Source organism: Arthroderma uncinatum (assembly GCF_011692745.1).
Source record: "Arthroderma uncinatum strain CBS 119779 chromosome Unknown scaffold2, whole genome shotgun sequence".
Classification (NCBI taxonomy): Eukaryota; Fungi; Ascomycota; class Eurotiomycetes; order Onygenales; family Arthrodermataceae; genus Arthroderma; species Arthroderma uncinatum.
In genome coordinates this window covers 3714221-3727352 of record NW_022983864.1, presented here as the reverse complement: position 1 = coordinate 3727352, position 13132 = coordinate 3714221, and the positions used below count along the sequence as shown (strand labels likewise).

The following is a 13132-nucleotide window of genomic DNA, read 5'->3' as shown; positions in this document are numbered from 1 at the left end:
GATAAAGGAATCGAGTAGTAGTACTCTTTTGATAGAGAATGAATGAAAAAAAAAAAAAAAAAAAAAAAAAAAAGCCCATTGCAACCATCTTGGAAACGGTAAAAGATTACTCATCGTAATCCTCGCCATCGGCATCATCACCCTTGATAACCATTGGCGGGCCACCGCCTCTGCCACCCTTGATACCATCTTTGCGAATAGGAATCTTGATACCCTGGAGCGCAAAACACTTGCTTAATGGTGTGCTCTCGATGACACCGGGGAATTTCTTGGCCGAGAAGACCTGCAGCACGTCTGAGTAGACGGATGCAAGAACTGGGGCAGAACCGTGGTTCAGCACTGGCGGTGATCCTGAGCCGTTGGCGGACTGCTGGCTGATGGATTGCTGGCTGGTTCCGACATTGACGAAATTCATTTTTAACCTGATATAGAAGCGTCAGCGGATATAGGAGGAATGATATTTGTTTGGGAGGAGGGTAAATACCTGAACATGCCCTCCGTACGAACGCTCAAGTCCTGAAGGATGAACCAGATGCCAAGCTTTCCAGGAGTGTCAGTAAGCTTGAAAGCACTCGCGCTCAGACTTCCGATCAAATTGCGCGTGAACATGCCAACAGGAGCTGGAGGAAGATGGTGCACGACAGGCTGTGCCTGCTGTTGGTAGTATCCCTGATTCACGTTGGGATAGTAGCTCTGCGGTGGTCCTGTAGGGGCGCCGTATGGCATTCCCTGCTGACCGGGGTAGTGTTGGGTGGGATAGTAAGGGTATGGGGGCTGTTGCTGCTGGTACATGCCCTGGGCCTGGTAAGGCGGGTAAGATGGGGCGGCTGGGGCTACACTTTGGGTTGGTGGTGGGAAAGAAGAAGATGTAGCAGTTGAGATGGAAGGTGAAGTAGCCGAGTGTCTAACAAGGTTGACTTCACGATCGCCTTCAGCATTCCAAAGGTCCACAGTGAGAACGAAGAACGTCGTATCAATTACACTGTCATCACCTATTAGCTATTGCAGGGGAAAAAAAAGTAGCCAGGCGAAGACATACGCTGGATCCACCTCCTGGTGCGTGTCAGCGTCCCTAACGATGAGACGGACACATGGTGGTGGAGTGATTGGTCGACGGTCCTGAGGTAATTAGTATTGCTACGATATTAATAGAGCAGCCAGGGGGGAGGACTTATATACCTTGTCACCAAAACCACACATCCGCGCGCGTACAGGTTGCTGCACGACCTCGAGCGTATACTCGTAGCCATCATATATGGTAGAGGTACCGCTCGGGCCTTGGCTATGTCGCACAGGAGGTAAGGATATAGTCTGCTGGGACTGGATCTGGGGCTGGATCTGTGGCTGGACCTGCATCTGGGAGTGAGAATGAGACTGGGGATGTTGGTGCTGATGTTGGTGCTGTTGCTGCTGATGTTGTTGTTGCTGGTGCTGCTGCTGATGCTGCTGCTGGTGTTGCGGATGGGGAAGAGGATGGCCCTGACCTGGGGTTGAGGGTGCAGCTCCAGAGCCGGGGGGGATATAAGGCGACTGGGTCAGAAGGTTGTCCATCAAAGCCATGGCGTGCACGAATGAAGTCAAAAACAAGCAGTAATTGAGGGGCAAACAAGGCGTGAGCGTGCGAATTGAGCAGACAGAGGGTGAAGTCTAGTCGACCTGTAGCCCGTAGCAGCGAACACGTCGAGTCTGAAGGTCTGGTGCGAGTATTAAAGTACAGAGGAAGCGGTGCGGCTGGCGAGTTGTCTGACGGGCGAGGGAAGAGAGAAAAAGAAGGCCCGTCCAGGTTGCCGGTGGTGATAAGAGTTGGGGCCAAGCTTTTCTGATGTCATCATGGGACCCGCTGTTTAGGGTAAGTGGGGTCATCTGACGGGTCCACTGTCTGTGCGCGGATATATGGCACGTGATCCAAATATAGGCAAACTGGATGCTGATAACTAAGCAGTGAAGTTCGAAGAGAGGACCCTGGTTTACATGCGAAAAAGATTTCGGGACGAGGGCTCCTACGACGTCATGCGCGGTTGAACGGTGCAGGAAGGGTCAGTACCACGGTTTGGGTGCCAGGCAACCGCAGAAATACCAGAGAGAAAATTTTGCAAAGATGACGTTGTTGTGATATATGGTAGATGTCAGCAGCCAGGTAAATGGGCTGAAGTGATAGTGTAGCCCTTGACCGTATTACTACATCAAACGATATTGGCTATCTTAGTCCAAAGCTTAAGGCAGCTTCCCCGCAGGTGAAGCATGATGCAGGTACTCCATATCGACCAACAGCATATCAGCCACTAGTCTAGCGGTAGTGCTATCTCCACCGTGACTAGACCACGACAGAGCAGAAGAATAGACGATTAACCGCTAGTTCTCCGTTCTACCGTCTGATATTATTGATAGTGGCCTCCAGTTTTATATAGGGGCTAAGGAAACTCGTAGTCGCCAAGCGTGCTAAATTTAGTCATGGTCTCATCCCAGTTCCACTGTTATACAGGCTCGATTGGGAAGTATGATAACATCATCCATATCCATATTTGGTCACTTCACATAGTATGGTTAATGGAACGCCGTACCCTGGTAGAACTGGCCTATACAGTCAATGTCGTCAGTGAAAAGTCATTATTCGAGTCATAGAGGCAAGACGAGGGGCTATAAATTTCTCCCTTCCCCCCAACCTCTCTCGTCCTTTTTTCTTCTTCTCTCAACTCCAACATCTCTCAACCTCAACCTTCAACTTCAACTTCAACTTCAAACTTTAAACATCGGCTTCGAATCTGATCTTCAAACGCGTCTGATTAAGCACTCGATTTACGCATTCGACTTACGCATCTTTCTTCGACGTACCGTTAATCGATTTCGACAAAACCCGCCTACCTGAGACTGCCTCCACGAAGTCTCAGCCGCCAGGCTCACCAACCACACACACACACGGAGCTCGCGACTGACGGAAACAAGTCACAGCCCAACAACAAGAACAACAAACCGATTGTCAAGGCTGACCTAAACAAGCCGAAGACACAACCAAAAAAAACAAAAAACACTACAAAGAAGAATAAAAAAAACCAACAAAAAAAAAGAACAAACAAACAAACAAAAAAAGAACAAGGTCGATCCACAAACGCGCGCGTTCATCATGGATCACACTGGACAAGTGACCCTGACCCTCAACTTCAACAACGCCAAGGGTGTCAAAACATGGCTGGAAACGGTACCGACGAACCCCAACCATGCTGCCAAGGACGACATGCCGGATCTCCAGGACTTCACCGGACCTACCACCATGGACCAATACCACCATCCGGACTGTGACTTCCAGGTTCGGCTCATACCTAACCATCCCCACTCGGAGGACGGACAACCCTCGGCCCTGGACCTCTACCCGACACACTGGACCGTGGAATACGAAAGGAGCGAAGCCTGTGAGACGGAAGACACCTTTCGGACTGCGAAATCCCACGTGGAAAGTGATAGCATCGATTGGATGGCGGAGGAAGACTTCTCCGCTAGCGACAACTCGGTGGATATCAGTGTCTCGGAGGAGTCAGAGTACACGAGCGACACTGACTTCACGTTAAAGGAAACACGGGTTGAGCTATTTTGGAAAATACTTGCGGCAGCCGCCCAGGACAAGGAGGAGGAGAAACGAAAGGACGAGGAGGAATGGAAGGAGGAGGAATGGAAGGACGAGGAGGAATCAAGGGAGACATCACAACCGAACGCACTAGTAGGTATTCCTACTAGCCACCTGTCTGCACTGCCAAAGAGGTGAATATAATAATAACATTCGAAAAATAGCACACCCCCTTCGACATTAACCTGCAACAAGCCTCATGGTTTCATAAACTCGACCTATCCGACGAGGCCGGCTCCATCAACGAGGAGGACCGCGAATTCCTCAACAACAACCCATTCGAAGCATCGTCACGACAACAAATTGCACGACAACTCCGAAAGTTGAAACCTTCCTGGTCGCAGCGCCAAACCAAGTCAGAATTCATTGTCCCAAAACTCAGACAATGGAAGCGAGCACTGGCAGCGCGACTGGGGTGAATGATCCCGGGGTATTAAGGGAGACTGGATGAGAAAGAGGGGTGGTTGGAATGGAATTGTGTTTGATCTGGTATTGATATATGGGGTATTGGAATAAATTGAAATATTTGTCAATCATGTTTTATCAAGTCCTGTACCTGGAGATGGCATGTTAAATTAAAGAAAGAAAAGCTGATGGATCAGTACGCATGTAAAGTCCTTCAGAGGGTGGGAGGGTGGGAATAGTGCGCTTAAAAGCCACTATTACTCTGTTGGACTTGGGGATGACTTGTGTCTTGAAAGAGAATGTGAAGAGGCATGTCGATATCAACCAAGAACAAAAAGGGTTGATGGGTCATTAGTTAATTTGCATGTAAGGTCCATCAAAGGGCGGGCTGGTGGGAATAGTGACATCTCAATCACTATTACTTTGATGGAGTTGGAGTTGTCTGTATCTAAAAATGAAATGACGTCCAAGATTTTCGCCACTTCATTGGTTATGAGTCATCAATATCGATTAACTAACGTAATCCACAGGCGAGCGAGCCACCCAAGCAAGCGAGCCACAATTTTTATTATATATAGATTAGTAAGTTCTTAATATAATTATTAATTCTAAAAAAAAATTATTAAATTAAAAATTAAATAATATTAGGATTAGGACATCTTGTTCTTCTATATCTAAGAATATTATAATTACTATATCGTGGTTAAGCTCGTAATTGTGGTTATAAGACTGGTGGTTTGGTTTCTTGTTACAGACCACCTGCGGCGCAGCCCCAGGATATACACTCATTGGACAGGAGGATCACGGGCCAGACCTTGAGGGCACTAGTCACGTGACTAATAGTGATAGGACCGATAGGACGGGCTTGGCAGCTTCCTATTAATACTATCACAACAACTAATAGAAGTAATAGGAACCCCTTAGTAGAGAACTATTGTACCTATTACTAGATATATACTATATATATAAAGACACTTATTACCTCAGGATCAAGAGTCTTATACTTGCGATCAAACCAGCTATAGTTTTACCATACTACTTAATATAAAGCACCATTCTAGTTATCTTATACTATATTCACTGAATACCCCTTTGCCCATTAACGTAGGTCAACTTTGTCTTTACTACTTATAAGGACCTTTAGCCTTTATCTGATCAAGGCACTAACTGAAGCCACACTTGGAACTGAAGAATAGTCTTACTATAGTATTCTATCTTACCCTAGTACCAAGCTATCTCCTATAATAACTTACTTCTAACTTAAGCTTTCTTTAAGACCTTCATACCTTCTGTCTTACGGCAGGTGTGAATCTCTGATCACCTTTAGGTAATCAAGGAGCGCCGTCAGCTTGTGACATTTCTATAGGCTAGTTGATTATACGTTTAGTAGGTAAATCAGGGGGAGTAATAAGGCTTTGAGCTTCTTCTCTTGTAAGACCCTCTAGTTGTTGAATTCTGTGGCTGGATCTTGTACGTTTTTGCTTCTCCTTTTTGTTTATAGCAAATATATCCTGATATTACTTCTTTATTATTATTATAGTAACTATCCCGTACTCATATGTTACAGACCATCTGCGGCGCAGCCCCAGAGTATACGCTCATTGGATGGACAAGATGGAACAGAACAACCACGTCCCACTCGCCTAGTTGCCCAACTCACTAGAGTGACTAAGAGAGCAGGGAGAGCTAGTATAAGTCACCAGGTTAACAGAGTCGACGGCGCGACCAAGCGACTCAGGAGAATAGAATATACAAGGACTTGTATATAAAGACGCTTATTACCTTAGAATCAAGAGTCTTATACTCGCGATCAAACCAGCTACAGTTTTACTATACTGCTTAATACAAAGTACCATTCTAGTTATCTTATACTATATTCACTGAATACCCCTTTGCCCATTAACGCAGGTCAACTTTGTCTTCACTACTTATAAGGACCTTTAGCCTTTATCTGACCCAGGCACTGACTGAAGCCACACTTAGAATTAAGGGATAGTCTCACTATAGTATTCTATCTCATCTTGGTACCAAGCCGTCTCCTATAATGACTCACTTCCAACCCAAGCTTTCCCTAAGACCTTCATACCTTCTGTCTTACGGCAGGTATAAACCTCTAATCACCTTTAGGTAATCAAGGAGCGCCATTAGCTTGTGACATTGATTGCCCCAACTTCATGGTTATAAAGAGGCATAATCAATTTCGACTTGATAGAGCCCTGACTTTATGGTTATAAAGAGGCAAAAGTAATTCCAACTTACTAGAGCTACCATACTGTTATAGACACTCTAACCCAAGTGACTTATGATTATATATCAAGAAGGACAAAACTAGGTACGTATCACCCTACCCCTGAGAGCATACTAACTACAGGAATATACCAAAGCAAGACGAGCCAATATGTCATCAGCAAGTGGACCAACCACCAACACCAACGCCTTGTTAGGGCAAATGCGACAGAAAATCATTGAGTTGGAAAAAAGAGTCAAAGAGTAACCTAACGATGAGTAGCTAGATAAGACTAATAAATAAGTAAAAGAATAATAAAGATTACTTGATGAATACAAAGATATTGTTAAACAGACTTTAGAACAAGTTAAAAGTCACAAAGACGCTATCAATATACTCAGAGTCAGAACTAGAGATAAGAGAACTACTATTAAGATCCATAAATCTGATACTTATAAAGGAGACCGCGCTAAACTGGAACACTTCCTAGAGGAATGCGATATCTATCTGGCAACTAAACCAGGAGTCACTAATATGGAAAAAGTTATCTTTGTAGGATCCTATATGCGAGAGTGTCACAAGCTGACGGCGCTCCTTGATTACCTAAAGGTGATCAGAGGTTCACACCTGCCATAAGACAGAAGGTATGAAGGTCTTAGGGAAAGCTTAAGTTAAAAGTAAGTCATTATAGGAGACGGCTTAGTACCAGGGCAAGATAGAATACTATAGCGAGACTATCCCTTAGTTCTAAGTGTGGTTTTAGTCAGTGCCTGGGTCAGATAAAGGCTAAAGGTCCTTATAAGTAGTGAAGACAAAGTTGACCTACGTTAATAGACAAAGAGGTATTCAGTGAATATAGTATAAGACAACTGGAATGGTGCTTTACATTGAGCAGTATAGTAAAACTGTAGCTGGTTTGATCGCGAGTATAAGACTCTTAATCCTGTGGAAATGAGTATCCTTATATATATAGTATATCCAGTCCCTTCCTCCTGATTCTTCTCAGGTCCCATCGTGGACCTGATGTCCCAGTCCCTTCGTGGACCTTTCATGTTCGGTCCTATAGGGACCTGTCCCTGGTCTTGGCATCTGGGACCTGTCCTTATGGTCACGTGATATGTAGTTATTCCGTCCCGGAATCTTGTTGTCCAATGAGTATATATCCTAGGGCTGCGCCACAGGTGGTCTATAATATTATCCCCTCCTTTCTCATCAAGTCGTCTCGACGAGTATATAAGTAGTGAGTGTGTTTCCCTCCTTCTCATTAGGTAAGTCTCTTTTCTTCCTTTATCATGGCTCCCCATTCTATCATAAAGAAATCTTCCCATCTTCTCTATAACCGGGCTACTGAGCGTATGATTCTAGCAGTAGCCATCGATTATTCCGGTTCCTTATCGCATTCTTATTGTGATAACTGTTTTTGGTCTCTTCAGCCTTGTGTTGTGATGGATTCCCGTAGCAAACGTTGTTCCTCTTGTGTTTGTAAGGATTGTCCTTGCGTTGGCCGTCTTGTGGATAACTCTCCTTGGGCTGAAGAATTGGCCTGGCTTCCTTACCGTCTTGGCAATTCCGACATAGATGTCGCTGGTAACATCTAAATGGTCCATTAGGCCCAGGAAAAGCTCGCTAAGGCTTAAAACAAGCTTTTAGTTGCGATGGCTTGTAATCTTGAGCTCTGTTGGCGTTAGGTCAAGTTATCTAACAAAGCCGCTTCTTTTAATGCTACTAGTGAACTCCTTGTTGGTCCTCCGTCCTCTAGTGGCGTTTCTATTGATCAACTTCTCAAAGTATCTTCTCCTACTTCCAAACCTTCTAGTAAAAGTCTTTAACTAGTCCTAGCGAGTTCTTAAGATGTCGTGCTAGCTTATAAGTGTTTTCCAAAAAGTCATATCCTTTCTATTTAACTAAGTAGTGAGTTCTTCCGCTGATCACTTTCTTATCTAGAATCTTTTCAACTTTATATTCTTTTTCTTGATTTTCTGGTTATATTTCTAATTCATATGGTTTAGCGTTTTAGGGTGCTTTTTCGAGTAATAAGACGTGAAACGTTGGGTATATTTGCATGTGGTCTAGAAGTTAGAGTTTGTAATTAAGTTGTCCAATTTTTTCCAAAATCTTGAATAGTCCCAGTTTCTTGTGATCCAATTTGTCACTTGGTCTCAATATCTTGATGTTTTGTCGAAGTAGAAATACTTTTTCCCCCTTCTTAAAGTCTGGCACTTCCACGTGCCGTTGGTCATAGTAGTGTTTCATTCTATAGTTCAAGAATTTGAGATCCAACTATAGGTGTCTATAGAGTTCGCACATTTGTTCTGCTGAAACCTCTGCTTCTAAGGTGTGTATTTTGCCTTCTTTTAGTGTTTTTATTGTTTCCATTTCTCTTCCGTAGTTTACAAAGAAAGGTGTCATGCCTGTCAAGGCGTTCTTCGCTCCGTTATAGGCGAGCTGTGCCATTGGTAGTAGTGAAACCTAGTCATCCTGTTTATAGTTGATGTAGTATCTCAGGTACTGTTCCACTATTTGGTTCATTCTTTCGCTTTGTCCATCTATCTATAGGTGATATGCCGTCGAGGCTTTTTGTTCAATCCCTATTCTTTCAGTGAGTGTCATCCAGAATTTACACATAAATCTTGTCTCTCTATCTGATATAATTTTGTCCAATAATCCTTTGTCTGCGAAGACATGTCATAATAGGATATATGCTGTCTCTGATGATATAGTCTTTTTAATAAATAGTATAAAATAAGTATACTTCGTCAATCTGTCTATGACTGTAAGTATCAAATCATATTAAATGCCCGTTCGTGGCTCTGTTGACTTCAGTAGCTTGACTATAAAGTCCATCACTATTGATTTCCATGCTGTTTCCTTGTATGGTATAGGCTATAGGAGTCCATATAGCGCGTGTCGTTCTGATTTGTTTCATTGGCAAACTTCACACTCCTGGATGTATCGTCTGATCTCTCTCCACATTCCTGGCCAATAGTAGTTTTGTGTAATTCAGTCCATGGTTTTTTCAATTCCGAAATGTCCTACAACTTTTGCATCATGGTTGTCTCTTAGTATTCATGGTCATACTTCTCTGGGTATATATATCAAGCCTTGATATAGAAGTATTCCGTTTTCCTTCTTGTATTTTTCATCATTGTCCTTGATTTGTTTGAATAAGGGATCTTTTATTATTGCTTTTTATATTTCGTTTGTTAGAGTGTCTTCCTCGGTCGTGACTGTTTGAGTAGCTCTTAATGCTTACTGATTTAAGATCATACCCTTGGTATCTGAATCTAGATGTAATATTACTCTGGATTCTCTTTTCTTCGTCATTAAATCTAGTCTTCTACTCAACGCGTCCGCGAAGGCGTTCTCTATTCCTTTACAATATTGTATTTTAAAGTTGTAGTAGGCTAGTACCTTAGTGTACCATCTTGACTGTTGATGAGTGAGTTCCTTGGTCGTCGTAAAGTATATCAGATTCTGGTGGTTGCTGATAACTGTGGTCAGATGCCTTGCTCCTTAGAGCTCTTGTTTCCATCTCTTAAATACTACAACAATTGCTAGTAATTCTTTGTTATGGATATCATAATTCTGTTCTGCAGGGGTCATGGTTCTTGCGTAGCATGTAACCAATCTTAGTTTTCCTGTGTCGTCTTTTTGTTATAACCATGCTCCGATCGCACAGTCTGATGCATCTATATTGAGGTAACTCTCTTTGTTTAGGTCGAAGTATATTCATATGTCTCCTTAACTAAACTTTTCCTTAAGTTCTTTAAATGCTTATTCTTTGTTGGTTCCTCAAATAAACTCTTTTGCTTTCCTAAATAGGTCCGTCAGGGGTTTCGCTATTGCTGAGAATTTGTATATATATTGTCGATAATAATTCGCTAGTCCGTGGAACTGTTGTACTTCTTTGACTGTTGTCGGCGTAGGCCAATCGATAATAGCTTTGATCTTGTCTGGGTCCATCTGGATTCCTTCTGTTAACACAATATGTCCTAGGAACTTGACTGATTATTTATAGAATTCACACTTTAATACTTTGAGGTAAAGCTTGTACTCTTCAAGTTTCTTGAGTACTTGCCTAACTTTTTCTGTGTAGTCTCCTCGGGTTCCTTTAGTAAATATCAGGACGTCGTCCAGATATACTACTATAAATATGTCCAAATATTCGCGTAGCACGTTGTTGATAAGCGCCTAGAATGTTGCTGGTGCGTTGGTTAATCTAAAAGGTATAACCAAGAATTTATATAATCTAAATCGTGTCCTGAATACTGTTTTCTATTCTTCGCCTTCTTTCATTTATATCCAGTAGTAGGCTTCTCGTATGTCCAATGCCGTGAAGTATATTGTTCCTCTAAATCTGTCTTGTATCTCATCAATGAGTGGTAATGGGTATCAGTTCTTGATTGTTATATCATTAAGTTGTCAGTAATCCACACATAATTGTAGACTTCCATCTTTCTTTAGTATAAAGATGATTGGGTATCCTACTGGTGATTGCAATTATCGTATGTATCCTTTTGCTAAGTTGTCGTTAATATATTTTCATAATGCTTTGAGTTCTGTCTTAGTTAATCTATATGTGGGTTTGTATGTAGGCGTCTTCCCTTCCACTAAGGGTATCTCATGATCCCATGCCTGATGTTCCGGCAAGCTTTCTGATGGTTCTCATTCTCTGAATACCTCGATTAGGTCATGATACTCCTTTAGTATCTGTTGTCGTAGTTTGTCTATTTCAGTAGCTTCCTCCGTTTGGTGAATTATTTCCTGCTTCTTTATTAATTGATCGTTTGTAGTTCCTGTCATTCCCGTTTCGACCTAGGGCGTCTTGCCCAGTATCTGACCTCGATCCCTTCTTCCAGTGCGAGTGGCCGCTAGAGTATCAGTCTTCTAGTCAGAGTGGCGGTTTCCACTATCTAGTCACAATGTGCTGTCTCTCCAGTTAATAGTCGGGTTGTGTTTTGCTAACCAAAAGTGTCCCAAGACCATATCATAATTCCCTAGGCTTATCATATCAAAACACTCTGTTCCCTTGTACTATCCTTTGACGTATACTTTCATACCTCTGGTTTCCTTATCGATTCTTTGGTTCCAATCTTTGTTAAGTCCTCCCAGTTTGTATAGTTCCTTTTTTGTTTGGGTATGAATCCCTGACTGCTTTACAAATTCCAAATCTATGAAGTTCTTAGTAGCTCCTAAATTGATCAGTGCTCGCGCGTTTAGCCCTGCCAATTGGACTACTATCGCTAAGTGATTCTTTCCTCTTGTCGCAGCTAGACTTCTGCCTGTTTTAAGTCCTATAGACTGTCGAAATCATCCGTTTCCTATCGTCTTAGTTTATTAATCATGAGTTCCATCGTATAGTCCTTTAGCACTAGTTAAAGCCTAAATTTCCTTATTCAGTCCTTCCCAACTAAGTTTGTCTATTGAGTCCTCGTCCAGGTACTCTATTATCTATATTGCTCAGTCCTTTCGACTCTCTTAGAGCTGTAGTTGTTTTCGTAAGTGTCATATCATCTTCAACCAGTATCTGGTTGCCGCTTTTCCTTCGAACTATATAGTATGTCCTTCATACTACATAGTGATTTGTTTGCCTATTTTCTAGTATAAGACTTCCAGTCGTTCGTGTGGCGTTATGTTTTCTTGGTCCGTTATATTGACACTTTTTCCATCTATCCATCCTGAGTACTTGTTGGTGTGTACTAGACATTCCTTATCAGTACAGTACCTCCAGTGGATATTCTTGCTGTCTCTGCACGATAGATATTTCATATAGTTTTCATAATGAAATCTTTATCCTGATTTCCATGTTTCCTTAAAGATGTGGTATTCATAGTGGCAGTCCCATCCATATTCGTCGTAGCATGGGTGCCTGGGGTCTCTGACTTCCATTTGTTTTTCCTCATTATGTCTAAAACATAGTCCTTTTTCTTCGCACACTGTCCAGTGTTCATTAGATATCTGGTTATCACATTTCTCTCTTTGTTCCCATAGTCGTTTATAACTATCTTTGAACGTTATCTGTGGTGCTTCGTTTTCCCAATTGTTCGTTTCCTGCGTATCTTCGTATTCTGATTTGGTTTCTCCTTCCGAGTCCGTTTGTTCTGGTGTCACAATTCCTTGGTTGGGCCCTGTTGTTAAGTCGTGTTTGACGTCTGTTGGTAGTTCCAATCTTTCTATGACGGTTTATCTGTGTTTTTCTAGTGTTTATAATTCTTGTCGTAATAAATCGTTGTGCTGTTCTATTATGATTCTGTCAGTTTAGCATCTCAAGAGTCTTTGGTATTCTTCCTCCGTGAGTCCATTAGAACTTGATCCATACCCTACAACTGCGTTCTGTCATATTAGAGTAGGTCTCTTGCTGGTTGCCCTAAGGTATTATTTGACGTTCTGTGAGTCTTGATAGCCTCCTCTACCCTGTTCTTTCTTATTGCTACTAGTCTTAGACGTAGTGGTAGCGTTGAGGTGTTTCTTGGTATCCCCTTATTTCTTCCTGTAGTCTTTTGCGATATGTCCGGGTTTCTCACAGTAGAAACATAGCTTCTTGTCCCTGCATCTTTTGCTTTTCTCAGTACTATAAGGTCGTTTTTTAGTGGCGTCTAATTCCATGGGTGTGGTGCCATAATCGTTGCGTTTGTTTGACCCTTTGTATTGATTTGCTTTCCAGAAAGTGTTCTTTCCTTGTCGTACGTTCTGTAGGTTATAAAGCTGATTGTCAATACATACTGCCATTTCAACCATTTGTTCGAAACTGTTGTATGGTCCCATCTTGATGGTTTTGTATTGGGTTTCTGGTTTTAGTCCTTGTTCAAATATAGCTATTTTCTGCTCGTCGTCGTGGATTCCTAGTTCTTAACAGATCTGCTATAGTTGCGCTGCGTACT

The 13132-nt window shown here is 42.4% G+C and overlaps 2 protein-coding genes across 2 annotated transcripts; one reads left to right on the top strand and one right to left on the bottom strand.

The window, feature by feature from the left end:
• Positions 1-106: 106 nt before the first annotated feature.
• Positions 107-1200, bottom strand: GIQ15_03097 (uncharacterized protein; the record flags this gene model as incomplete). Its single annotated transcript, XM_033550514.1, has 4 exons — positions 107-422; positions 485-982; positions 1040-1119; positions 1180-1200. The coding sequence occupies 4 exons, from the start codon at positions 1198-1200 to the stop codon at positions 107-109; spliced, it is 915 nt and encodes a 304-aa protein (XP_033407675.1).
• Positions 1201-3121: 1921 nt separating this feature from the next.
• Positions 3122-4038, top strand: GIQ15_03096 (uncharacterized protein; the record flags this gene model as incomplete). The annotated part of the gene is made up of 2 exons (XM_033550513.1): positions 3122-3712; positions 3784-4038. The coding sequence occupies 2 exons, from the start codon at positions 3122-3124 to the stop codon at positions 4036-4038; spliced, it is 846 nt and encodes a 281-aa protein (XP_033407674.1).
• Positions 4039-13132: the final 9094 nt, after the last annotated feature.